Consider the following 23883-nt stretch of genomic DNA (forward strand, 5'->3'; position numbering starts at 1 on the left):
CAAAAAAAGCAAGCCCGCCACGGGCCTGCCGGGCCCTGCGAGAAAAGCCTTTTTATGATCTGTAACTTTGTTCATAGATAAGATACAGTATTCCAAACAATACCGTTTTGTAGTACTCGTGGAGCTCTATCATATCTGATTTAGTTGGTTTGAAAATATCGATTCTGAAAGAAATTATGGCAAGGCCCGCGAAGGCCCGGCAAAGGCCCGGATTACAAGTATGATTTTTTTTACAAATGAAACAAGAAAACAATTTCTCACTTTTCACAAAGTCTTCTCTTTCCTCTTCTTCCTTTTTCAAATTCTTCAAATGCTGAGTACGTTCGTGACTGAGACCTTCCGAGAGTTTTGAGGAAGCTGTGCTTTTGATCTCCCTGAAATTTGGCTACAGTGTTTTGAACTCAATTAGATTTGAAAGTTACCGAATCTCCTTCTGGGCCAGTTCTTCAGCTTCACTGTCTCTGTTCTCTGCAGCTTCACGGCGGACTTGATCCATTCTTCTGAATTTTTCTGAATTTTTTTCAATTTTTCTTCAAGTTTTCTGAATCTTGAGCGTCAGAGTTAAAAACATAGGAGAACTGTTAGAAATGGTAATAAAAACTGCTTCAAATCGTAACGACGCGAGTAAGAAACTGAACTACATGGGAGTGTCGTAAGCCAAAACACTCATTTTTCAGTTCATATTTGCATTCACTCTCGTTTCAGGATGTTTTTATTCCGATCAGTTTCTTGGTACCACCAGGAACAAGTGATGCACCTCCCAACTTTTGATTAGCAATATTTTTTCACAACAAACCGTTTGTGGCTGTTGTTTGTTTGTTTTTCTCGGAACACTATTCGGGACTGTCGAAAAAACAAGTTACAAGTAATAAGAACAATACTGGGGAATCGTACACCAGGGCCAGTCAGTTGATTTTTGTTTGCAATTGATAACGCATTGATACAAGAGAGTCAATGTGAATTAATTTTATCAATAGAACGCAAAAACAACTTAATAGGCTCGTTGAGAAATGTGTTGTTTTGAAGGAAATGAGGAATAACAACAACTCGAACTTGTTATGCATGTTTCGGACTCCAGGGAATGTTTGAGATACTGTAATCATTTTCGAAACTTCATTTTTAAAATTCCTGAGAATCAGGCCAATTCATAGATGATAGGGGGTGAGTGAGTAAATGATAGGAAACAGTTAAGCTTTTCCCCCCATTTTAAGGGTTTGAGGGTTATAAGAGTTTTAAGGGTTTTAGAGAAAGTTCAAGATTTTAAGAGTTTTAAGGGTTTTAGAGGAAGTTCAAGATTTTAAGAGTTTTAAGGACTTAAAGTAGAGGGGACATGAAACAAAATATTTTTGAATTTTTCTTCATATAGACCTTTCGAGACTTTGAACTTGAAAGCTTCGGCTCAGCTACGCGGACGTATGCCATAGAAACTTCTGAAGGTTCATCCAGCAAAACCTGCATTAGAAGGTCCGGTCCTTCTAAGAAACCTCTGAAATGATCTTCATTTTTGGAATATTTTGCGTATGTTTATCTAATTGTGTACAAAAGGAATAAGTGTAAATGATAAAGTTTCTGAGAGCCCTTCTTTTTTGAGTTTCCATTTGTAGCAGTTCTCATTATCACAATGGTATTGATCCGTTGTCTCCATAGTGTCTTCATCTTCTTGAATTTTTAAATATTGTTTCTCATTCCTCTCAATCAGTAACATAACATATTTATTTACAACATTACGAGTATTATTAAAAATCAAGTATTCGCATATAAACTTCAAAAAATTTATACACTTTAGTTCTCAGTGAGAGCAGCAATAATTTTCTGCTTTTCAGATCCATAGGCTGGTGGTCCTTCGAGAGCCTGATGTCTTGAAGATTGGGCTTGCTTCATTTGAATAGCCAGAGTCTCTTGAAGATGGTCACGGCCGATGACGTTGAACTGAAAAACGGAATTATTAGAGCAATGACTTAAAAGTTAAATCGGTACTTGTTGCATCAAAACTCCTACAGCCTTCATGAGCTCTGAAATGTTGGAAAGTGGCTCGGCAATTCCACCATTATTGGCTTCTCCTTGATCATCGTATTCATCAGCGGCAGCTTTGATGCCGTTGATATTCGTCATCAGCTGCCTGAGGAGTTCGATGAGTTCCGCAATATGTTGCTGGAAATCGTTTTCGGCCGTTGATCCCTCGGCGCTGAAAACTGCCGCTTGATCTCTGAAGACTCGAAGTGCCGAGGTCAAATCATCCATATCGCAGTAGTCAATATTCTTTCCTCTCCTCATACGATCATGCATTTTGAGCAACTTAAAGTAGTTGGTCATTCAGAATCATTCTTAAGATTTGACTTACTTGTGGCTCAATGCTATCATACTCATTGCTGAATCCTCTATGTCTGTTTCTGAGAGTTACCGTGTGTTGTTTGAATCGCTCGAAGCCGTCTTCAATTGCCAGACTTCTGGAGAGCGCCTCTGAGTTTGCGACTGAAAATAGTTTGTTTTCTTTACGTTCCTACAACTATAACTTACTTCCATTCAAAATCACCCTTTCCTTCTTCAACAATTGCTGCTTCTGCTCCTCGTTTCTCTTCTCATCCAATTCCTGAAGACGTTCTTCTCCCTTGATTCTCGTCTCGTGCAACTTCTGATTCATTTCCAGAATTTGGGCATTCATCTCTTTCTGCTCCTTCTTTCGGTCATCTCTCAAACGATTCAAACACTCTTGGCGGAGTTTCTCTCCATTTTTCATGATATTGGAGGAGTCGTTCAGTTGAGCACGACGAAGTTCTGCCTGATTCTCCAGCTCTTTCTGCTGCTTTTCAAGTTGTACCTTCCTTCTCTGAGCTTCTTCTCTTCCCTCTTGCTGACGATTTTGAACTTGCTCCTTGACATTCGCTTCAATCTGTTTTTCAAAATCGGCGAGCTCTTGGGCTTGTCTAAAAAGGGGTTTTTGAACCGATCTGAAAATTCTTCAACACTCACTGTTTTCTAATCTCAATCAGTTCATCCTTCTTCTCTTCAGCCAGCTTCTTGGACTTCAATCTCTCTTGCTCCAACTCTTTTTCCTGTTCTTCTCTCAAAGCTGAATAGCTTTTTTCGTGCTTCTAAAAATTGAACAATTCGTATGATAAGATAATAACTTACAGTATTACCTGTTGAACACTCGCCCTGGCTGCATTCACTCTTCCCTCGCGATCAGCTTCACGTTGTCCGTACTTGTCGTTTGAAGACATTATTTGAAAACCTATAATTTGGATTAAAAAGCAATATAAAAACATGAATAAAAGTGGAGATATGAGATTGGTTAAAACCAATAGGTAGAAATAAAATAGAAACAAAATATACATAATTATTGTTATTGTTTACAGAAGAGAAGAAATCAGGAATAATACAGAAGAGAAGAAATCAGGAATAAAATCAGGAATAATTAGTTTTCAATAGCCTGAATCTCAAGATTTGGCATAGTTCCTTCCTGTCGCTGTTGGATTTGAGCTTGAATAGCGCGCCGGTTCTCGGGAACCAATTCCATTTCGTTGATCTAAAAATGTATGGTTCGTTCAAACTTATCTTTACTGTAAACATACCGAGTTGAACAAATTGGTTTTCAATGTTGCAAATTCTTTTGCTTTTTCTGAATCGATCATAACGCCATCCATTTCCAAAATAAGTTTCAGATAGGCAATCACTTGGCCAAATGACGAAATCTGAGTTTTGATAGCTCGGATCACGTCGTCCATTTCAACATCCTTCAATTCCAATGAAGCCAAATTTTGCTCAACTTCGCTCAGTTTCGTTGAAATCGAGCTCAGGATTTCTGAGAATCGTCCAAGGTGACCTCTGGTTGTACTCTTCCTATTCTGATTGATCTTCTGGTAGATGTCTGGCTCAGCGTTGAGCTGAAATGTTATTTTTTTAATAGTCTGGTTTTGTTCCTGCAAACTTACAACTCCAGAAATTCTCGTGAACCATCTGTCAAGCTCTTCCAGGAGATTCTTCACCTCCATGATTTTGGCATTAATGCGTCCGCGATTCTTTCTGTCATCTGCGCTCTGTTGAATCGCCAAATTGAACATCCCGACTTTTTGTTGCTCTTTCAAATCGCTGCTGATTTCAGCAAGCGTCTGAAAGTGAAATATTCTTCATATCAAGAATTTTAACAATATCCTACCAAAGTTGCATTCTCTTTTCTCTGGGCTCTCTCTGCAGATGACACTGCTTCCTCTTCTTTCTGGATGGCTGCATGTTGCTTCATAAGTTCCTCAGAACGTTTCTCGGAAAGAAACCTGAAAATGAGAATTTGAGAACATTCTGATACATTTTCAATCTTATGATTATCCCAAAACTCACTCGTCCTTATCTTTCTGAGCATCTACTTCATCGAAGCATCTTCTAGTCACATCCACCTCAATCATTGCATTCTGAGCATTGGCTTCCACGATTTCCTTTTCGATTTTTTTGTATTCCTGAAATCTTCAAATAACAGAAGTCATGATATCAATTACAGGGACCATTCTGATGAAGATCCAAAATATGAACCATGAAATTGAATTCCAGAACTTTGTCCATTTTATCATTATTACGTTTTCTTCCTCATACAACACAAAAAAGAAGAATTAGAGAAAATTTCATAATTCTTTCTTGCTAATCGTTAGTTTTTGTTAATTCTTGTAAACAAGTATGATGAGAAAGATAAGAATGAATACACACTACACTCTTTTTGTGGAATAAGATCAGAGATTGATATAACAGTCACCTCATTCATTTGTAGACTGGCATCCATCAGTTTATTCAGAGCCGTCTGGGTTACGACATCACACTTGCTGCCTGCATCATTGACTCGCTCATCTGCATGAGCCAACTTTTGAGCTAGTTTCTCTTTATGCTTCTTTGCTTCGTCCATTTTCATTTGTTGGAATTCTAAAAACAATTTCAATGTTCTTTTCTAAATTCCAAAGAAAAAAAAGATTTCTCACTTTCCAGAAAATCCTCTCTTTGCTCTTCTTCCTTTTTCAAATTCTTCAAATGCTGAGTACGTTCGTGACTGAGACCTTCCGAGAGTTTTGAGGAAGCTGTGCTTTTGATCTCCCTGAAATTTGGCTACAGTGTTTTGAACTCAATTAGATTTGAAAGTTACCGAATCTCCTTCTGGGCCAGTTCTTCTGCTTCTCTGTCTCTGTTCTCTGCAGCTTCACGGCGGACTTGATCCATTCTTCTGAAGCTTTTTTGTAAATTGAAATTAGGTTCAAAAAACTAGAGAAAAATAAAACGCAAGCAAGAGAAAAGTGAACATTGAAATGGAGTAGATGATAGGAACAAGTGAGAGACTCCTCCCTCTTTTTTAAGGGTTAGCAATACATTTGGGTGGAGTTGTAAACACGATGTAGTGTTTTATGATTAGCAATCTATTAAATAAGGATCAGCAATGATTTCGAAAGTTGTAGAGACTAAAAAATTGAATATTGGAATACAGGAAATGGAAAATTTTCAGACTGAAAATCAACTTTTTAATGAGTTTGGAATCGAAATTCTGGAAGTACCTAAATGACCGTATCTGACCAAAAATGTAAAGCATTTCCAGAGGTGTGTAGAAAAATTTTAGCCCGGAACTGCATTTTGTGATCCATTTCAATTGAAAATACCGTAAAAGCTGTATCAGAAGGGTCCCTTCAAGAGAAGGGCCCTCTCCAAAATGTTCATAGGTTCTCAAGAGTTTTGATAGATGAAAAATTTCCGGAGAAATAACCGAAAAAAAAGAGTCCCTCTAATAGAAAAGCCCTCCGGAGGTCCCTTGAAAAAATATGAACCTTTTAAAACGTTCTAAATTCTTAAAAACGCGTTGAAATGAGTGAAACGGACACATTATAAACACATCAAGTCTCCGCCCTATGGTTTAGAATTAGCAAGAAAATTGAACATAGCAAGAGTATGAGGAAAAATGTATCGGGTGTGAATTTCATCACATTTTTACTATTAGCAAGATGTAAGAATGTTGAATGGAGGATTCTTTTTATATGATAAACTATCATTTTTAAACATAGCAAGACACTCAAACAAACAATGTTGTTTGTTTGAATTTGGCTGAGGAATCGGATCTGCACAAAATTTATGTGATTACAAATGATGAGAATAAAACTAAGGAATTGAATTGAACTATTCGAACTGACTATCAGAAAATCGAAAAGCATTGTCATTTGGTTGATGTTTGTTTTCTACTGATAACGGAGTTGGTGCAAAAGTAAATGTCAAATACTCATCGGGGAAAACTCGAAAACAATTTCATGAGCTCGTTATGAAATGTGTTGTTTTTGAAGAAAATGAGGAATAATTTGAACTTGATATTTAGGATTCGAAGCATTGGATACTAAGATAATTTTTGAGACATTATTTGGATAATGAATTCAGTGAACTCAAAATGAGAACGAGCAACAAAAATGTTTCCATATTGAAATCGCATGGGACCATTGAAATCCTATAAAACCAATAAAATTTCATGGGACCACTAAATTCAGATAGAGCTGTACTACATATGTATGTATTAGATTCATGTATGTTCCTTTTCAAATCTTCCTAACCCCAAAAATAGAGATATACCGTAGAACTGTATTAGAATGGCCGGTGCTTCTATTGTTCCAAGGTACCTCCGGAGGTTTCTTCTATTACGGGGCTCTTCAATTAGAGGGGGCCCATCTATTTTTCCGGCAAGTTTTTTTTTCCAAAATTTCGCATCAAAAAATTCGACAAAGTTTCGTTGAAAATTCATGAAAATCTGTCAATTTCACCAAAGTTTGCAAGATTTCCTTTTTCACAGAGGGCGCTTCTATTAGGTGGGCCTTTCTATTACAGGGGGTCTTCTATTTTCCCAAGCCCCTCTTGGAGGGCCCTTCTATTAGAGAGGCCCTTCTGATGCAGGTTTTACGGTACTCTTTTTGGTAGCCATTTGACGATGTATCGGTTTAGAGTTTTCTGATCATAAGTAGCAAATTATTTATTTTAGAAAATGAGAATAATGAAAAAATGAATATTCTCTACAAAAATCAATCATTCCGATTCTTGTTCCGGAGGGCTTTGATCCTTTTCCTCTTTCTCAGCAGCTTCTTGTCTTGCGGTCATCTTTTTTTCCATCTGAATAGCAAGAGCCTCCTGAAGATGATTTTTGCCGATGACGTTGAACTGAAACACAACTGTTAAAAATATTGTTTCAAATCAGGTCCAAACCTTTTGCATCAAAATGCTTAACTCTTGACGATTTTCAAAGATTCTTGTTAAATTTTCATCGATATTCACATTATCACTACATTCCTCATGGTCATAGCCCTCAGTAGTAGCTTTGATTATGTTAATATCCTTGAAGATTTCCCGAACGAGTTCTGAAGCTTGGCTTATGAGACCTTGATAATATGATTCATCTTCTGATCCAGACACACTGATCTCAACAGTTTGATTTCTAAAGTTCCGAAGCGCAGAAATGCACTTCTCCAGATCAAATGGTTTGATTGGTGTCGCCTTCTTCATGCAATTATTTGTACGAATCAACTGAAAAATCAGTGACTATCAGAAGATTCTGAAATTTTGAAGGTTAACCTGTGGCTCAATATTATCATATTCGTTGTTGAAGGCTCTGTATTGATCTCGCAATAGTGTACACCCTTCTTGGAATTCTTCAAACTTCTCATCAGCATGAAGACTGGCTGCCAATTCGTTGGTGTGCAACACTCAAAACAGGACAGTCTTTGTCATAAAAAACACTCAGAACTTACGCTCATTCCACATCATTTTTCCTTTTCTGAATGCCTGTTTCTCTTGTTCTTTTATATTTTGTTCAAATACTTTATCCTTACGTTCGTCCCCTGTCATATGTGTTTCATGAAAGCGTTTATTTAACTCCAGAATCTCTGCTTGATTATTTTTCTTTTCATTTGATCGATCTTCTCGTAACTGGCTTAAATCTTTTTGGCGGAGGCTTTCTTGAGTTCTCAACATTTCAGAGAATGCTTTTTGCTGTTTTAATAGCAATGCTAATAATGCATCCCGTTCTTCCTTCTTTCTTTCTAGACGATTTTTTTCAAATTGCAGTTCTTGACTTCTTTGTATGGCGAGACTCTCGACTTTGGCTTGGTGTTCTGCTTCGAGTCGAGCAGCCAGAACTTCCAATTCTTTCTCTTGTCTGAAAATTTGTTTTTTTTTCAAGATAATTGAACTGAGTTTTTAAAAAAAGGGGTCATCAGTAGCAGAAGCCTTACCTTTCCCTCTCTTCAAATAGTTCTGCAGCTTTTTCCTTCTCTAAAAGTTCTAGTTCTCGAATCTTGATTTCCAATTCTCTGCTTTGCTCAACCTCCAGTTCTGCATCTTCTCGAATGATTTTTCTGTTTTGAGGTGGTGATGACATAACTCTCAAGAAATCTAAAGGAAAGAAATAGAACTAATCTGAATAACTAAAAATAAGGTAAAAGGTTGATGAACCAGTATATCAAACACAGAAGAATTCGAGAGCTTAGAAACAATTATTCAGAAAAAGAAAATGTAAAGAAGTCAAAATAACAATGAAATTCAAAAGGAACTTCAATGAAATCAGCACTTTATAAATCTGTCGACGAGGTTTTTCTCAATATCTCGTTTTCCATCGTATATCAGTTGGATATTATTGATCTGAAATCGCATCTATTTGAAATGCATCAGTTAACATCACTCACATCTTCGAAAAGGTGATTTTTTAGTATAACAAACTCGTCCCTCCGTTTGGAATCAATAATTTCACCAATCTCGATGGTCAGTTTGATATTGGCTATTATTTCCCCGAATGAAGATATTAGAGATTTTATGTTTTGAATGACACACTGAAGTTTGAGGTCTTATTTTGTAAATGTAAAAACCGTAAAACCTGTAATAGAAGGGCCCCAACACTGTTAAGTTTAAACTACCTTTTCTTGGTTTCTATGCAAGATAACAAAAATGTGTCAACTGATAACTTGCTTGTGATATTATGATAAACCATTTATCAGTTGACCTTTCTTTTGAAGGTTAGGGGGACCTTCTATTACAGGTTTTACGGTAAACAAATTACCTTCAAGTCAACGTCTTGTAACTCCAATCTTCCCAAATTCTGCTCAAGCTCATTGAATTTTGAAAAAATAGAGCTGGTAATTTCCGAAAATCGAATCAACGAATCTTTGGCTTTCATTCGTCTTTTTCTTGTCAATTTTTTGTACAATTCCGGAGGAGCACCAATCTTAAAGCCCAATAAACCATGAAACAAACTTTTCCTTATACATACAAACCACTTCAAGAGTTTCTTGGTACCAGCGACCCAGATCCGTCGATTGTCTCTTAATTTCCATAATTTTCAGATTTACGTGTTTTCTGTTTTTTCTTTCGCTTGATGCATTTTGAATGTTCAAATTGCAGGTTGCCAATTCTGCTTGCTGTTGTGTGCCCTCTTTCATTTCTTCTATGAGCTAAAAGTTTTGATTAATTATACATTTGAATGAAGGAAGTTTACCATTTTGGCATTCGCATTCTTCTCTGCTCGAACATCATCACTTATTCGCTTTTCTTCTTCATGAATAACAGAGAGATTTTCCAAAACTTTTTGGGAGTGAACTTCAGAAAGGCGTCTGTAAAATGTAAGTTTTTGACATGAAGAGGAATCAGGAGTCTCACTCGTTCCGATCTTTTTGAGCTTCCAATTCTTTAAACGTTTTTCTGCTGATTTCAATTTCAGCCCTTGCATAATCTGCCCCGACTTCCACAAGCCTTTCTCTCAGTTGCATGATTTCCTGAAATTTTTTTGAATGAATGAGTTTAGTTTTTTTTCTTTAATTTAATTCTCAATGTGATTGACCGACAGTAAAATATGTTTTTCGCACTATCGATTTTAGATAGCTACTAGAACTAGTTTTCTCACATTTGAAAAACTCACCTTTTCCACTTCCAAAGTATTATCTCGAACACTTTCCAGTTCAGTCATTGCGGAGCTTTCAATTTTGGCAATCGCTGCTTCAGTTGTTATTTCCCACAATTTTGATAGCTCCAACTTTTTCTTTTCGTGTTCTGCCTCGTTTTCCAATTTCATCTTATCCGCCACTTCAATGAATAACATAGGTAAATACTCTAATAGAGCGCCACCCAGACCATTAATTTTAAGCCCACATACCTCACTGTCTGTAAAAGTTATCCGAAATTTGTCCACTGATAAATTTATTATCATAATATTATTAATGTTTTGTCCGTTAACTACTTTTTCATATCTTTTACAGGAACCGAGATATCTGGTCTCAAAATTGAGGGTTTCAGTGGCACTCTATTACAGTATTTTAGCAAACCTTTACCTAGTTAAAAAACGCAACTTACTTCTCAGAAGCACTTCCTTTTTCACTGCAACTTTTGTCAGTTTCATTGAATTCTCAACGTGTCTCTTTTCTGTATCTTCGTCCCACTCCGTGCCGGTGAAGAATCGGTAAACAGTGGAGAACATACTGAATTTGAATGATTTTGGAGTTTTTAATTTCAATAGGTTTTGCAGTTCGCGAAAGAAGAAAACAACTCTCCTCCCACTTTTTTATTGTTAGCAAGAAAACATTTATAACGTAGTATGTTGTTTATAACGACATTTATTAATACTTCAGCAAAATTAAGTATGAGGAAGAAAAATATAATTACATACAAACGAAAATAGAAAACATTTCGAAGTTCATAGAACTGTAATTCTTTAATAAATAGAACTGCGCTCTAATTTTTAACTTTCAGTTAATTTATCTCGGCTCCTGTCAAAGATATAAAAAAGCTGTGCACTGATAAATTGTTTATCATAATATCAACAGTGTTTGTTCAGTTGATACATTTTTGAAATCTTTCATAGGAAATGAGATAATTGAGCTCAAAATCGACAGTGTGGGGGCCCATTTATTACAGGTTTTAAGGTAATTTAGTTTTCGATCTGGAGGATTCCCGCAAAGTGTCGGCTCTCGATAGCTTCAATGACTGAAACCCGATCTTGAGAAATCAGATTCATGCAGTTTATCTGAAAATTATTTTTTTTTTGCCTATATTGGAATTCAAAACTCCACAAACCATTTGATAGACTCTCATCCGGTAGTCCTTGAAATCTTCCATGTGTCTCGAATCGATTTCACCAGCAGAAATGTCCTGTTTCAGTTTGGAAATTACACCACGAAATGACGAGTTCTGTGATTTGATTTGTCTGCAGATTCCCTGAAAATCATCGAGAATTTGGATTGCAATAATTATGAGATTACATCAATCTGCACATCCTTCAGTTCGAAACAAGCCAGTATTTGCTCTAAATCGTTCAATTTAGAACTAATTGAGCTCAACTCTTCAGTGATTCGTGTCAGGTGCTCCTTAGCTTTGTTCTTTCTTGATTGATGGATTTTGTCGTAGAGTTCCTTTTTAGCATCGAGCTGAAAAATGTGGCCTTTTCAAAAACTCCCAAGAAAGTACTCACCACTTCTAAAGCTTTCACACTGTCTTGTACCATTTCCTCACTCAAGTTCTTGAGATCCGTGATCATTCCATTCACTACTCTTCGATTTTTCGCCTCGGCTGCAACTCTCTGAATCGTTAGGCTAACTACTCCGATCTTATATTTCTCCATCAAATCATTTTTAATTTCAGCTATAGCTCTCTCCGATTCTCGAATTTTTTCGGCTCTCATATTTTGAACATATCGTCCTTCTTCATCATAGATTTCCAATTGCAATCTGATCAGTTCTCCAACCCGTCCTTGAGCATATCGTCTGGAAAATACTTTTTGACAGTTTTCCAGGTACGGTAAAAATTAGTTGCTCTCATGGGAGCTCACTCTGTACATGGACTTTGAGATCAATTATCTCGGTTCCTATGAGAAATATCAAAAATCTGTCAACTAATACAATATTTATGACATTATGATAAAAAATTTATCAATCAAAAATTTTAATATTATTCGAAGGAACCTAAATAATTGAACTCAAAGTGGAAGTGAAGGGTGGGCTTCTAATAGAGCAAACATGGTACTTCAACGTACTCATTTGCATTTTCCACAGCTTGCACTTCATTGAAGAGTTGTCTATCCATAGTGCATATATTGCGTCTATTGCAAGACGAACGGTGTGTACAAGGAATCACAAGAGCCAGAATTATAAAAGATCGAAAACGATGGTATTATGTTCAATGAGTTCTTGCTAATCGCAAGTGAGAGAAAATGTAGAGAGTTCATCATTTTCCATCGAAAACAAAACGGGAAAACAATGCCCGAATTTAACACTTAGCAATGTGACGGGTAAGAAGATACTAAGCAAAAATGAAAATCGATCAGGACAAGTGACCAGGGAATAGTTGAGATTTGGGGACTCCCCAAGGCACTGTGAGCTCAATTTTCTCGATTTCTGTAAAAGATCTTAAAAAGTTGTCAACTGATAAATTGCTCATCATAATCTCAGAAGTATTTTGTCAGTTGACAATTTTTTGGCATCTTGCATAGGAACTGTGATAATTGAGCTCAAAGTGCATGTGGGAGTCAACAAGAGCAAATACTGTATCACTCATCAAATCTGAATGAAAACATCGAAATTCAAATTTATGATAAAACCATTTTCCCGTTCTGTTTTAAACGAAAAGATGCGCAAACATTGGAATTGCGATAAGAAATATGAAATGGCAAGAAAAATTCATTTGTCAAACAACAAATTTCGTAACACAGTAGCAAATCATAGTTTAGAGTATTCTTTTTGAAATTTTGAGCAAACGAGTACACATTTTCACTGGTACCAAGCTGAAAATGTTTAAAGAGTTACAGAGATTTTTTGTTGAACTTACCATTTTATAAAGATACGTAAACAAATGATTTAAGCGCTGAGCAGTTCTTTTCAAGCTCATAATCATTTCATTGGTTTTGACATACAATTGAATTCTATCCATTTTATTATTTTGGTCTGAAAAAAGAAGGTTGGAGAGAAATCTAAAAGATATTCAGAAGAAAAAAACAAAATAAAACATATAAGGTGGAGACGTAAACACATTTTCTCTGAGTTTCAATTTTTTTAGAAAACGTTGACTCCGTGGTCTGAAACAGGGAAAAGTGAAGCGATATAAATGGAGAATAAAAAAATTGAGCTAGTTGAAAAAATCAAATAATTGTAAAATGCACCAGTTTATCATCGATTTGTTTAATGATTGAGGAAAACAGAAACTATTAGCAACTATGATTAATGACTCCGATGAAACATTTCCTGAAGAAACGCCAACAATCGGTCTAAAGGTTTCTGCTGCGTGTTTGAGATGTGAGTAACCAAAAAAAAGTGCATCGGGTCAGAAGATCAGGACAGAACAAACTCAAAAAATGGTCAGTTATTTTTTCCGTAACTTATGATAAGTTTTCAACACGCCGACGCTTTGATAAGCGTTGCTTTTGGAGAAAATACTGAAATTCTGTAGTCAGGTAAAAGCTAAATCTCATATTTCCTAAAAAAAATATATCAGTTCAAAAATTATACTTTATTAATTCAGATGTGAATAGTTTCAACAAAAAATGAGCAATGTTCCAAACATGAATTCATTCTTACCCTTCCCCAAAGGTTACCTTCAGGCTTATGTATCTAATTTCCTGTAAAAGATGTCAAAAAGTGATAAACTGACAAAACACTCACGAAATTATGATAAACATTTCATTAGTTAATCACTTTTGGATATCTTTGACAGGAACCGAGATAAATTAGCTCAAAGATAAAAGCTAGGGATAGCGTTCTATTGGAGCGTTTCAGACAAAAAATTTTATTCAAAGAGAAGACAGTACAATTAAAGACAATAATTATTGTAACCCATAGTTTCAAATTTTCATGGATTGGTTTGTTGCAACAAATTGAACAACACTTGTATTTCTGATGAGTGAAGAATCATTCCCCAAACTTTTGGCCAAACGCGCAGCTAGACCTCCAATGACTTTTGCCATGTCTTCCGAACGTTACGGTCAAAGACTAGAAGCATATATGGAAGAAGTAAGGTCATCTGGAAAATATTGTCGCAATTCTGAACTCATACTTCACATACCGAATCAGACAAAACGTACATGGTAGCCATATAGGATTGAAGTTCCATAATCTCTTTTCCAATTGACTGCCAAATGAAGACGAATAAAAATATGGAGGAATTGATTCCAGTGAGTATAGTCAAGTTTCTCATCATTCTTCGAGTTTTCTCGCTCGATGATTTTTTATTGTAACGGGGTTTGATGGAAATTATGGTTAGGATATTAGTCAGCAAAATGACCAAAAAATAAGTGAGTGTCATCCAGAAAAACATTTGGTCCTCAAACCACAATTTTGGGCTTAAATTTAGGTCACAAATTAACGAATCATTTTTAATTAGTTACCCCTTCAGCAGCAACGGACACAAAAACATTGGTTGATTCATTGTAACGAAGTGGAGGATAAACCCAATTACCCAACTAGGCAGTTAGGTTGAAGCAGACAAAAGTGCACACAGTCAAAATGTAAATGTAAATTGGGAGATTATATTTTGTCCAAAACTGTAAAAAATGGTTGTGAGGTTGAGATTCATAAACTTTCTTACAACATTCGCATTGATAAACTCGGATGAGGACAAACGGTGAACCGACATGATAATGACACTCATTGATTGTAGGTTATAGAAAAAGTTGATCCTAAATGAATTCAAATGGAATGCAAAGTAGAAATTTTTATAGACAACAAGCATCATTGGTGCTGTGAAAGTCCATTGGCAGGAGCGAGAAAACCAGCCATTCAGAGAAGCAAAAGACATTGACAATTAGGTCGCATTGAAGGATACTGTAGAATGAGTATTTGAACTCGATTCTGTTCAAATATATCAAGAAGAAGAGTGTTAGGATAATTGATGGAACGCCATAGGTTAGATAAATAACTTCCATATTTCGGGGGGAAACTTGAAGAAATGGAAAGCACCCAGAGGAGACTCTACTTTGATATTAGAAGCGCTCCCACGATAATATTTATGGGAAGTTCTGATAAATAAATTATAAGTGATATCAGAAATACAGAAAATTCAAAACTCTGTTTTGGTCAAAATTTTTTATTCAAAAGTTCCAGTTGAGAATACACGATAATTCCGATTTTGCATCTTGTCAACAGTCAATAACAGTCAACAAAATTTACAACAAAGAAAGGCTGAAAACAAACTTGATACGGTCCGACAAAGTTTCAAGTATCTTACGGATAAGGCCAAAAAATTTCGAATTGATGAGACAAAGTTAAACACTTTTTGTTGTGATAACATTGATGACACTTGTATTCCTGATAAGTAAAGAATCATTTCCCAAACTTTTTGCCAAACACGCTGCTTGACCTCCAATGACTTTTGCCATGGCTTTCCGAACGTTACGGTCAAAGACTAGAAGCATATATGGAAGAAGTAAGGTCATCTGGAAAATATTGTCTCCATTCTGAACTTGTGCTCTTGAAACACCCACCGAATCGGACAAAAGATACATAGTAGCCATATAGGATTGAAGTTCCATAAGTCCTTTTCCAATTGATTGCCAAATGAACACAATGAAAAATATGGAGGAGTTGATGGAAGTGATTATAGTCAAGCTTTTCATCATTCTTCGAGTTTTCTCGCTCGAAGAATTTTTATTGTAACGGGTTTTGATTGAAATGATGGTGAGGATATTGGTGAACAAAATCACCAAAAAATAGGTGAGTGTCATCCAGAAAAATATTTGGGTCCAAACCACACTTTTGGGCTAAAATATGGGTATTAAGTTAGGGAATTACTTTCAATTAACTACCCCTTCAGCAGCAACAGACACAAAAACTTTGGTTGGTTCACTGTAACGAAGTGGGCGAGGAGTCCAGTTGCCCAAGTAGACAGTTAGGTTGAAGCAGACAAAAGTGCTTACAGTAAAAATATATATTGGAAGATAATATTTTGTCCAGAACTGTAAAAAGAAAGTTGAGGTTTATATTCCTTGATTTTCTATAAACTACATCATTCGCATTGATAAACTCGGATGAGGACAAACGGTGAACAGACATGATAATGACACTCATTGATTGTAGGTTATAGAAAAAGTTGATACCAAATGAATTCAAATGGAATGCAAAGTAGAAATTTTCATAGACAACAAGCATCATTGGAGCCGTGTAAGACCATTTGGAGAAACGAGAAAACCAACCATTCAGAAAGCAAAAGACATTGACAATTAGATCGCATTGAAGGATACGGTAGAATGAGTATTTGAACTCGGTTCTGTTCAAAAATATCAAGAAAAAGAGTGTTAGGATAACTGATGGAACGCCATAGGTTAGATAAATAACTTCCATATTTCGGGGGGAAACTTGAAGAAATGGAAGATTCTTAAGTGTAGTACCAAAAGTTTAGAACGAGCCTCTACTTTGAGATTAGAAGCGATCCCACGACAATATTTATGGGAAAGTTGGATAAATAAATGATAAGTGATATCAGAAATACAGAAAATTCTGTTTTGATCAAAAGTACCAGTTGAGAGGATACTTCTAGAAAAAATTCAGATTTTGCATCCTGTCAACCAAATTTACTACAGAGAAAAGCTGAAAACAATCTTGATACAGTCTAACAGCATATCTTGGTTGGAGATTGAAAAACTTCCGTTCCGAAAGTTTAGTACCAAGAGTTTAGAAAGAGACTCTACTTTGAGATTAGAAGCGCTCCCACGACAATATTCATGGGAAACTTTGATTTGAAAAAAATAAGTAGTGATACCTGAAATACAGACTCCTGAGAATGGTCAAAATGGCCAAAAATCAACGGAAAAATTCATATATCTTATTGGCCGGAACTGTATCTTACCAAATCAGGCACCCAATTTAAATGGATAAGACAAAGTAAAAACAATTTTCTTGTTGATTAGTTTGTTCCGATGACATTGATAACACTTGTAGTCCTCAAAAGAGATGAATCGGTTCCCAAGCTTCTTGCCAACCATACAGCTTTACTTCCAATAGCTTTAGCCAATGCCTTCCGAACGTTACTGTCAAAGACTAGAAGCATATATGGAAGAAGTAAGGTCATCTGAAAATATTGTCTCCATTCTGAACTCGTACTTCACTTACCGAATCCGACAAAACATACATGGAAGCCATGTAGGTTTGAAGCTCCATGATACTTTTTCCAATTGATTGCCAGATGAACACAATGAAAAATATGGATGAATTGATGGAAGTAATCAGAGTCAAGTTGATCATCATTCTCCGAGTCTTCTCGCTGGCTGATTTTTTGTTATATCGAGTTTTGATTGAAATTATAGTGAGGATGTTGGTGAACAAAATCACCGAAAAATATGTGAGAGACATCCAGTAAAAGATCTGGGACCATAGTGCGCTTTTGGTCTGCAAAAGGTGGAATGTGCATTTTTCAACTAAAAATGTAACTACTGCTTCTGCGGAAACAGATACAAAAACTTTGGTGAGATCATCATAACGTAATGGCCGAGTCCAGTCACTTAAATAGACAAATAGATTGAAGCAGACAAAGGTGGATACAGTAATGCTGTATATGGGAAGATAACGTCTGGTCCAGAACTGCAAAACTATTGGTACTGTACCTTAATTCACCTCTTAATATCACCTCGTTAGCTTTGATAAACTCAGATGCTGATAGGCGGTGTATAGACATAATAATGACACTTACTGATTGTAAGTTATAGAAAAAGTTGATGCTGAATTGGTTCAAATGAAATGCAAAGTAGAAATTTTCGTAGACAATGAGCATCATTGGAGCAGTGAGCGTCCATTTGCAGAAGCGAGAAAACCAACCATTCAGAGAAGCAAAAGACATTGACAATTAGGTCGCATTGAACGATACGGTAGAATGAGTATTTGAACTCGCTTCTATTTAAGAATATCAAGAAGAACAGTGTCAAAATAATAGATGGAACACCATAGGTTAGATAGAGAACTTCCATGTCTGAAGATAAAAATAAGTTGTTTGATTCTTTACATCAAGAGTTTCTCACAAAAATTTTTATGGGAACTTCCAGTAGTTGAATTAATTGATCTGAGAGTTATATGAAATTTCAATATACGAAAAATTTTGTAGCAGGTCTCGAAGAGCTTGCCAAATGTTTAAAGTTAGGTGTAGATGTAGGTGATTCCCGATTTTCAAAAACCTGCATTCAACGCTCCTGTCAACAACCTTAAAGGCACATGTAGGGAAAGCAAAATGGACATGGTTCGCTTAACGCTCAAGCGCATTCAACTTTGAGCTCAATTATCTCGATTCATGGTAAAGATATCAAAAATTTGTCAATTGATAAATTACTTATCACAATATCACCTATATTTTGCCTATTGACGAATGTTTCATATCTTTCACAGGAACTGAGATAATTCAGCTTAAAGTTGCCGGATTCGGTGGGCTGCTGTGTATCATTGCGTTTAGCGTTTGTTTCGGGGAATTTCTGGAACTTTTAGTATTTTCTATATCAATTACCTTTTTTCAGGTATTCCGCACTTAACATTAATATTCCTGCTAATCACCAGTTTTGTTTTTTATCTGAAAAAAAAAAGATAACGTCAGGAACCACTGGAGGGCAACGAATGGTGGATGGTGGCTGATACCGAAACGTTGTTGATTCCAGGAAACGGATGATGAGCATGTTTACTGACGACAATGCACGGTAGAATGAGTTTTGGACCTGCAAAAAATATTTCTGGTTTGATCTTCTGATCGAGTCGAAGTTTTGAATTCAGATTTTTTGAGTTTGCACCTTTAAATACCGTAAACAGTGATAGAACGCCACTCCTTACTTTTAACTTTGAGCCATCGGTTCCTGTAAGATATATAAAAAAGTTGTCAACTGATAAATTGTTTTTCATAATATCAGCTGCGTTTTTTAGTTCACACATTCTTGATATCTTGCATATAAATTGAAATAATTGAGCTCAAACTTGGGAGCCCTTCTATTACAGGTTTTGCAGTACAAAGACAGCTTTTGAGAGTTATATGAAATTTTTTTTCCTTTTTTTGGTCTCTTCCCTTGTTTTTCCATCCATTGCTCATCAAATATTCTGGTGTGCTCATGATAAATGTATGTACCCAGAAAAATGTTTTAGCATCAAAAACCTGGCCGACCTAAAAATATATAGGCTGAACACTAGCAGGACCTCAGAGGGAGTCTACAAAAATGTCGAACTTTTCCACCAAAACAAAACAAAAATTCTGAAATATGAAAATAAGAGATCGGCTACTCCAGAAAAAAAAAACGAAATTCGATTCATTCTAAATGCGCACAAGCTCATATTTTATGTATCAATTCTGCTTCTAGTAGCGAGCGGCCCTCATACATTTTTTATCGACGGTTGCTCTCTCTATATTTTCCATCCTCTTCCTTCATCTCAATTGCACAGACTAACCCGAAACGGCTTCTAAAAACCCTCCAAAATTAGTTTGTTTTCTTAATACCACTCTGTTTGCCGCGCTTCCGGAGCTTCAAAAACAGCTGGCTGGTGAGCCTTCGGCGCGATCGAACCTATCTATTTTACAATTCGTCGCTCCGCCCCTCGTATTTTTATTTCTCGTCTTCAGAATCTACGGGCAGGCAGAGAAAAATAGTCAACTTCATTTATTTATTTCAACAATGATTTTAGTTTTGTTGCAGTTCTTGCACTATGAAAAACATTCAAATTACTGTAGCCTAATTGTACCGCCCTTTGATCATGATCACATGTTTAAACGAGCCAGCTGTTAGAAGGAAAACAAAACTTTTAGTGATAAGACTATTTGGTTTGATTAGAAGGGATCGAAACTTGGTTGTTCAAGTTTACGAAAGATAAGAGAGAAATTGTGGAGGCTTTGAAAATATTTTTTGTTTTGAATATTGCACTCTTTGCCTGTAGTTCTTCCTTTTCTCACAGTTCTCAAATTATCCCCTGACAATAAACTTTGAGGTTTTATATCTCGTTCCCTGTCAAAGATATGAAAAAATGCTCAACTGATAAATTGTTTCTTATAATATTTTTAACAATTTATCAGTTGACATATTTTCGATATCTTGCATAGGAATCTAGATAATTGAGCTCAAACTTGACATTGTGGGGGTCTTTTTTTGTCAGACCGTCTTCGTTTCCGGTTCGTGATAAAAGTGCCGAAGTTTCGTCATTTTTTGAGAAGCTTATCAAAAAGTTAATCTCATATTTTCTCACCCAACTTTGAAGTTTTTTAATTACTCATACTTTAAAGGTTTCTAAGAAATCAAAAAACAAAAAATATGGGTGTGAGTTGATAACAAAAGCGGAAAACTGGGAGTGCGGAGAATATCTGGATGACTAAAAAAGTGATTTCAAATTTGAAACATAAAAAGTTAAGAAATGTATTGTACCTTGTTCGTCCCGAAACAGCGTTTTAGCATTTCCCAAATACCGTAAAATAAAAGGGCCTCCACACTGTCAAGCTTAGGTCAATTCTCGCAATTCCTATCATAGGTATCAAAAATGTGCCAACTGACAAAACATTTCTGATGACATGATAAACAATTCATCAGTTGACAACTTTTTCATATCTTTTACAGGAAACGAGATAAATTGGCCCAAACTTGATAGTGTGGGGCCCTTCTCTTGTCTCTGTCCCAAGACTTTTAAAGAATTTAAGTTATCAATATTTCATAATACTCGCAGATTGTGCTTCGCACACCCTTTGCCCTTCACGCCTTTAACATCATGAACAGGAAATTCTGTAATAAAATTTGTTTTCCATGACATTTCGTGCCTTTCCCGATTTCCGATAACACATTCGCCATGCATTTCTTCCTTATCTCTAATTCATTTTTCCACCCAACTTCTGTATTCTTGCCACGTTGCAACAAACTGCAACATGTACGTCAACATGGAGAATCTAATCTCTAGCTGTTCAGTCTTTCGTCCTTATTACCCCCATCCAAAATTTTGCTTTCGAAACCCGATAATGCAATCATAGTTGTGCCTGTATTAACAGTTAGAGTCTTTCCAAACTGTCGACTCTTATCTCTTTTATGTTCAGGTTTTTAGAGCATAGTGTACACCACTGATAGCAGCACTGATAGTGTCTTATCATACCCCAAATACCCCAATCCAAATCAGTCAATCAACATCACCAGTCCTTCAAACAACTGTACATTTTACATTCCACACAGTCATACGGTTTTTTATACTTGATTCTATATTTTTTTGTTTCCTTGTAGCCTCGATTTTGGAGTTTCCCAAGGTACTAACCTTGTAGATTTCAGAAGATTCGAATGGATATAGCTACACGAAAGAGGGTGATGTCGATGTCGGCTAGTTTTGAGCCTCATGCGCCACCGCCGAAAATTCAAGCTACTATTCCAGGTAAGTTCAGGGTCCTTTGAATTTATAATCATTTTCATTTCGGATCTTGCAGATCCAACTTCGAATTTCGCAGATATCTTAATTGTTCATGTTCTAAACGCCTTGAATGTAACGGACCCTATCCAACGTCTTCCATTTATTGAGGATCTCATGTCCAGATTGCAATGGTTGAAGGTAAATAAGAACTCAACAACGTCTTTTTTAATCCCGGAAATATTTACCTTATGATTCCAACTCTTCTTATCAGGTTGTTGGAAAAGTCATGACATTCATAAAATATTATCACCAGGTAATACAAAAAAGAAATTTCGCAAAAAAAGTCAGCATTTAGTTCACACTCAAATTTCTTCGTTATGATTTTGCTTGTCATGGAAACTCGTTATCAGTAATCATATCAGAAGGGGCCCGGCACACACACATTTTTGGAAGAAATGGAAAATAATAATGTTGCGTTGTTAGGGTTCTTATCAATGTTGGCAATGTGCCAGATGGTGAAACAAATCAGTCATCAGCAGGGTGATGATATTAGGAGAAAGAGAGTGTAGGAGCAAATGAATTGATTAGAGAATGATATACATTAATCTCGATTACTGTAGAAGATACCAATTGGGAGTCAACTGACAAAATGTTTACTATCATATCAAAAACGTTTCGGCAATTGATCACTTTTTGATATCTGTTCCAGAAACCGAGATACAGTACCGCTCAACAAGATATACAAAAATGTGTGTTTTCAGTAGATGTGGCCATTTTCAGGATTTCCTGGAGTTTGGCTTGCAAATGTCCGATCTCTTTGAAAATTTGGAGAATGTCAGACCTAGAATGAAAACTTTGCATTCTCAGAATTAAAAAAAATCCTATTTTTGCCGTTTTCTAGAAAGCACCCCTTCAACCTGTTTTTTTACTGAAAACGTGCAAAAACAGGTAAAATTACAAGTTTCAAAGTGATCGGAGACTTGACATCCGAGCTCCAGACTCCTGAAAATGATCAAAATGACCGAAAATCAAAACGGATTGCGGTAATCAACTTACTTCATTTTCAGCAATACCATCAAAAGCAAGAGGCACTCATCAAAAAACCGATTCCATCTGAAAACGGCTCACCATCACGTCATCCAGAGCAAAAATCATTGGACCATCAAGATATGAAGAAATGCATTCAGAAGGATCAGGAAATGCTTCAAAGCATGTCTAAACTCATAGGAATTTCTGCACAAACAGTTCCACCAATAGGAATGATGCAGCCGCCACCAGGAATAAAAATTGTTGCTCCAGAAGCACCCAAAATTCCAGAACCCAAGAAGTCGCCATCGCTCCCTCAATCATCTCTACCACCACCACCTCCAGCATTGCCAGCGATTAATAGTATCCCACCTGCTCTACAGAAGTCGATTCTAAAGAAGAAAAAAGACAATTCTTCTCCACCTCCACTACCCTCTCTTCCATTGCCATTTCCATTCAATCCAGTGCCCCAAATGACTCAGAACGCCGCTGAAGAAATGATGCTGAATCTTCAGGAGCAGCAACGGAAGCTTCTTACTTACATTTCAGCAGCACATGGAGGATCAGTAACTGATGAAGTACTTCATGAGTATCTTCGCCATCCATATGTCTTGTTGAGAGAAAATGGGGTAACTAGGAAGCAACAAAATCCATTCTTTCATTTGATGAATCAGAATGGAGCCAACATGAAAATGATCCCTCCTGCACCATCAGTGATTCTGAAGCCAAATGAGAAGTCAACGACACCAATCCCAGCCCCTCCACTGTTGGTACCACAGGTGGAGCTGGCGGCAAAGAAAGAGTCCACCCCACCAACGGAGAAAGTAGGTCAGGTTACTGTATCAATCGATTTAACCTGAAATTTTCAGTCTTCCTCTCCACCTCAACTCCCGCCTCAACTACCACTTCAAATTCCACTAATGCAACAACCCAATTTCGATTCAAGCAAGCCTTTTGAACCGCCAGCCACACGAGTATGTAATCAATGGTCCGTAGTGTCTATGGCCCTTCCATTGACACTAATGTGCAGATGCTATCAGACACCTTGCAGGTGTCAAGGAATGACGGCATGAAAAAAATAATAGTTGATATTCTGTACAGAGATTCCCTTTCCTTTCACTTTGATTTTTGTGATCTCGTTTGTTGTTGGTATTTTGTTGGTACTTTGGTTTCAATGTGATAGACTAATAAGAATTTTTGAAGATGTTCTATATTGGCCAGGTGCTGGCCAGAACTTGTCCACAGTCGGCTTTATAGTGGACCATGGTTAGAATTTGGTCGGAAGTTGAAAGTTGAAATGCTCTGATTGGGGTCTTCGTGGCATCTGCAATTGCGGTTGTCCAGCTTGAGATCCAGTGTCAGGGGTTCTGTTCATAGGAGATAAGAGAGATAACCATCCTTTGCTTCGTTGAGGAGTTTGCAGCAGGGATATGTGGCATAAGTTGTTGGTCTTTGAGGCGTCAGCAGTCGGACCTGGGCAGTGAGTCCAGTGTTAGGTAGACCTTTTGGATTGTTCCATTAAATCAGATGTCTCATCATACTAGCGATTATGCTTCAGAAG

At 36.6% G+C, this 23883-nt stretch overlaps 10 protein-coding genes across 10 annotated transcripts in view; 1 reads left to right on the forward strand and 9 right to left on the reverse strand.

Moving 5' to 3' along the window:
- CBG18530 overlaps positions 1–496 on the reverse strand; it is a gene marked incomplete at both ends in the record, with an annotated part of 2969 nt that extends 2473 nt beyond the window's left edge. The window contains 2 exons of the mRNA XM_045241134.1: positions 262–374; positions 423–496. Coding sequence (XP_045096507.1) covers positions 262–374; positions 423–496 — 187 coding nt within the window. The remainder of the gene's footprint in view (positions 1–261; positions 375–422) is intronic.
- A 1286-nt stretch (positions 497–1782) lies between these two features.
- Positions 1783–3221, reverse strand: CBG18531 (the record flags this gene model as incomplete). The annotated part of the gene is made up of 6 exons (XM_002635416.1): positions 1783–1929; positions 1978–2295; positions 2342–2472; positions 2518–2924; positions 2971–3092; positions 3141–3221. The coding sequence occupies 6 exons, from the start codon at positions 3219–3221 to the stop codon at positions 1783–1785; spliced, it is 1206 nt and encodes a 401-aa protein (XP_002635462.1).
- Positions 3222–3415: 194 nt separating this feature from the next.
- Positions 3416–5196, reverse strand: CBG18532 (the record flags this gene model as incomplete). Its single annotated transcript, XM_002635417.1, has 8 exons — positions 3416–3526; positions 3573–3884; positions 3933–4109; positions 4157–4271; positions 4336–4451; positions 4742–4905; positions 4962–5074; positions 5123–5196. 8 exons carry the CDS (start codon positions 5194–5196, stop codon positions 3416–3418), a joined length of 1182 nt encoding a protein of 393 aa, XP_002635463.1.
- Positions 5197–7026: 1830 nt separating this feature from the next.
- On the reverse strand, positions 7027–8374 carry CBG18533 (the record flags this gene model as incomplete). The annotated part of the gene is made up of 5 exons (XM_002635418.1): positions 7027–7158; positions 7204–7521; positions 7570–7700; positions 7746–8152; positions 8229–8374. The coding sequence occupies 5 exons, from the start codon at positions 8372–8374 to the stop codon at positions 7027–7029; spliced, it is 1134 nt and encodes a 377-aa protein (XP_002635464.1).
- A 182-nt stretch (positions 8375–8556) lies between these two features.
- On the reverse strand, positions 8557–10459 carry CBG18534 (the record flags this gene model as incomplete). Its single annotated transcript, XM_002635419.1, has 8 exons — positions 8557–8634; positions 8679–8822; positions 9050–9214; positions 9264–9440; positions 9485–9599; positions 9646–9761; positions 9905–10146; positions 10336–10459. The coding sequence occupies 8 exons, from the start codon at positions 10457–10459 to the stop codon at positions 8557–8559; spliced, it is 1161 nt and encodes a 386-aa protein (XP_002635465.1).
- Positions 10460–10909: 450 nt separating this feature from the next.
- Positions 10910–12060, reverse strand: CBG18535 (the record flags this gene model as incomplete). The annotated part of the gene is made up of 5 exons (XM_002635420.1): positions 10910–11005; positions 11056–11196; positions 11241–11405; positions 11450–11741; positions 12011–12060. 5 exons carry the CDS (start codon positions 12058–12060, stop codon positions 10910–10912), a joined length of 744 nt encoding a protein of 247 aa, XP_002635466.1.
- A 1848-nt stretch (positions 12061–13908) lies between these two features.
- Positions 13909–14166, reverse strand: CBG26925 (the record flags this gene model as incomplete). Its single annotated transcript, XM_045241135.1, has 2 exons — positions 13909–13989; positions 14032–14166. The coding sequence occupies 2 exons, from the start codon at positions 14164–14166 to the stop codon at positions 13909–13911; spliced, it is 216 nt and encodes a 71-aa protein (XP_045100111.1).
- Positions 14167–15229: 1063 nt separating this feature from the next.
- On the reverse strand, positions 15230–16304 carry CBG26926 (the record flags this gene model as incomplete). Its single annotated transcript, XM_045241136.1, has 4 exons — positions 15230–15400; positions 15449–15724; positions 15770–15919; positions 15969–16304. The coding sequence occupies 4 exons, from the start codon at positions 16302–16304 to the stop codon at positions 15230–15232; spliced, it is 933 nt and encodes a 310-aa protein (XP_045100112.1).
- A 562-nt stretch (positions 16305–16866) lies between these two features.
- On the reverse strand, positions 16867–17923 carry CBG26927 (the record flags this gene model as incomplete). The annotated part of the gene is made up of 4 exons (XM_045241137.1): positions 16867–17031; positions 17073–17540; positions 17587–17677; positions 17775–17923. The coding sequence occupies 4 exons, from the start codon at positions 17921–17923 to the stop codon at positions 16867–16869; spliced, it is 873 nt and encodes a 290-aa protein (XP_045100113.1).
- A 3306-nt stretch (positions 17924–21229) lies between these two features.
- On the forward strand, positions 21230–23395 carry CBG18537 (the record flags this gene model as incomplete). The annotated part of the gene is made up of 4 exons (XM_002635421.1): positions 21230–21320; positions 21373–21494; positions 22364–23146; positions 23192–23395. The coding sequence occupies 4 exons, from the start codon at positions 21230–21232 to the stop codon at positions 23393–23395; spliced, it is 1200 nt and encodes a 399-aa protein (XP_002635467.1).
- Between the last annotated feature and the right edge of the window lie 488 nt (positions 23396–23883).

Source organism: Caenorhabditis briggsae, assembly GCF_000004555.2.
Source record: "Caenorhabditis briggsae AF16 supercontig from assembly CB4, cb25.fpc4095, whole genome shotgun sequence".
Classification (NCBI taxonomy): domain Eukaryota; kingdom Metazoa; phylum Nematoda; class Chromadorea; order Rhabditida; family Rhabditidae; genus Caenorhabditis; species Caenorhabditis briggsae.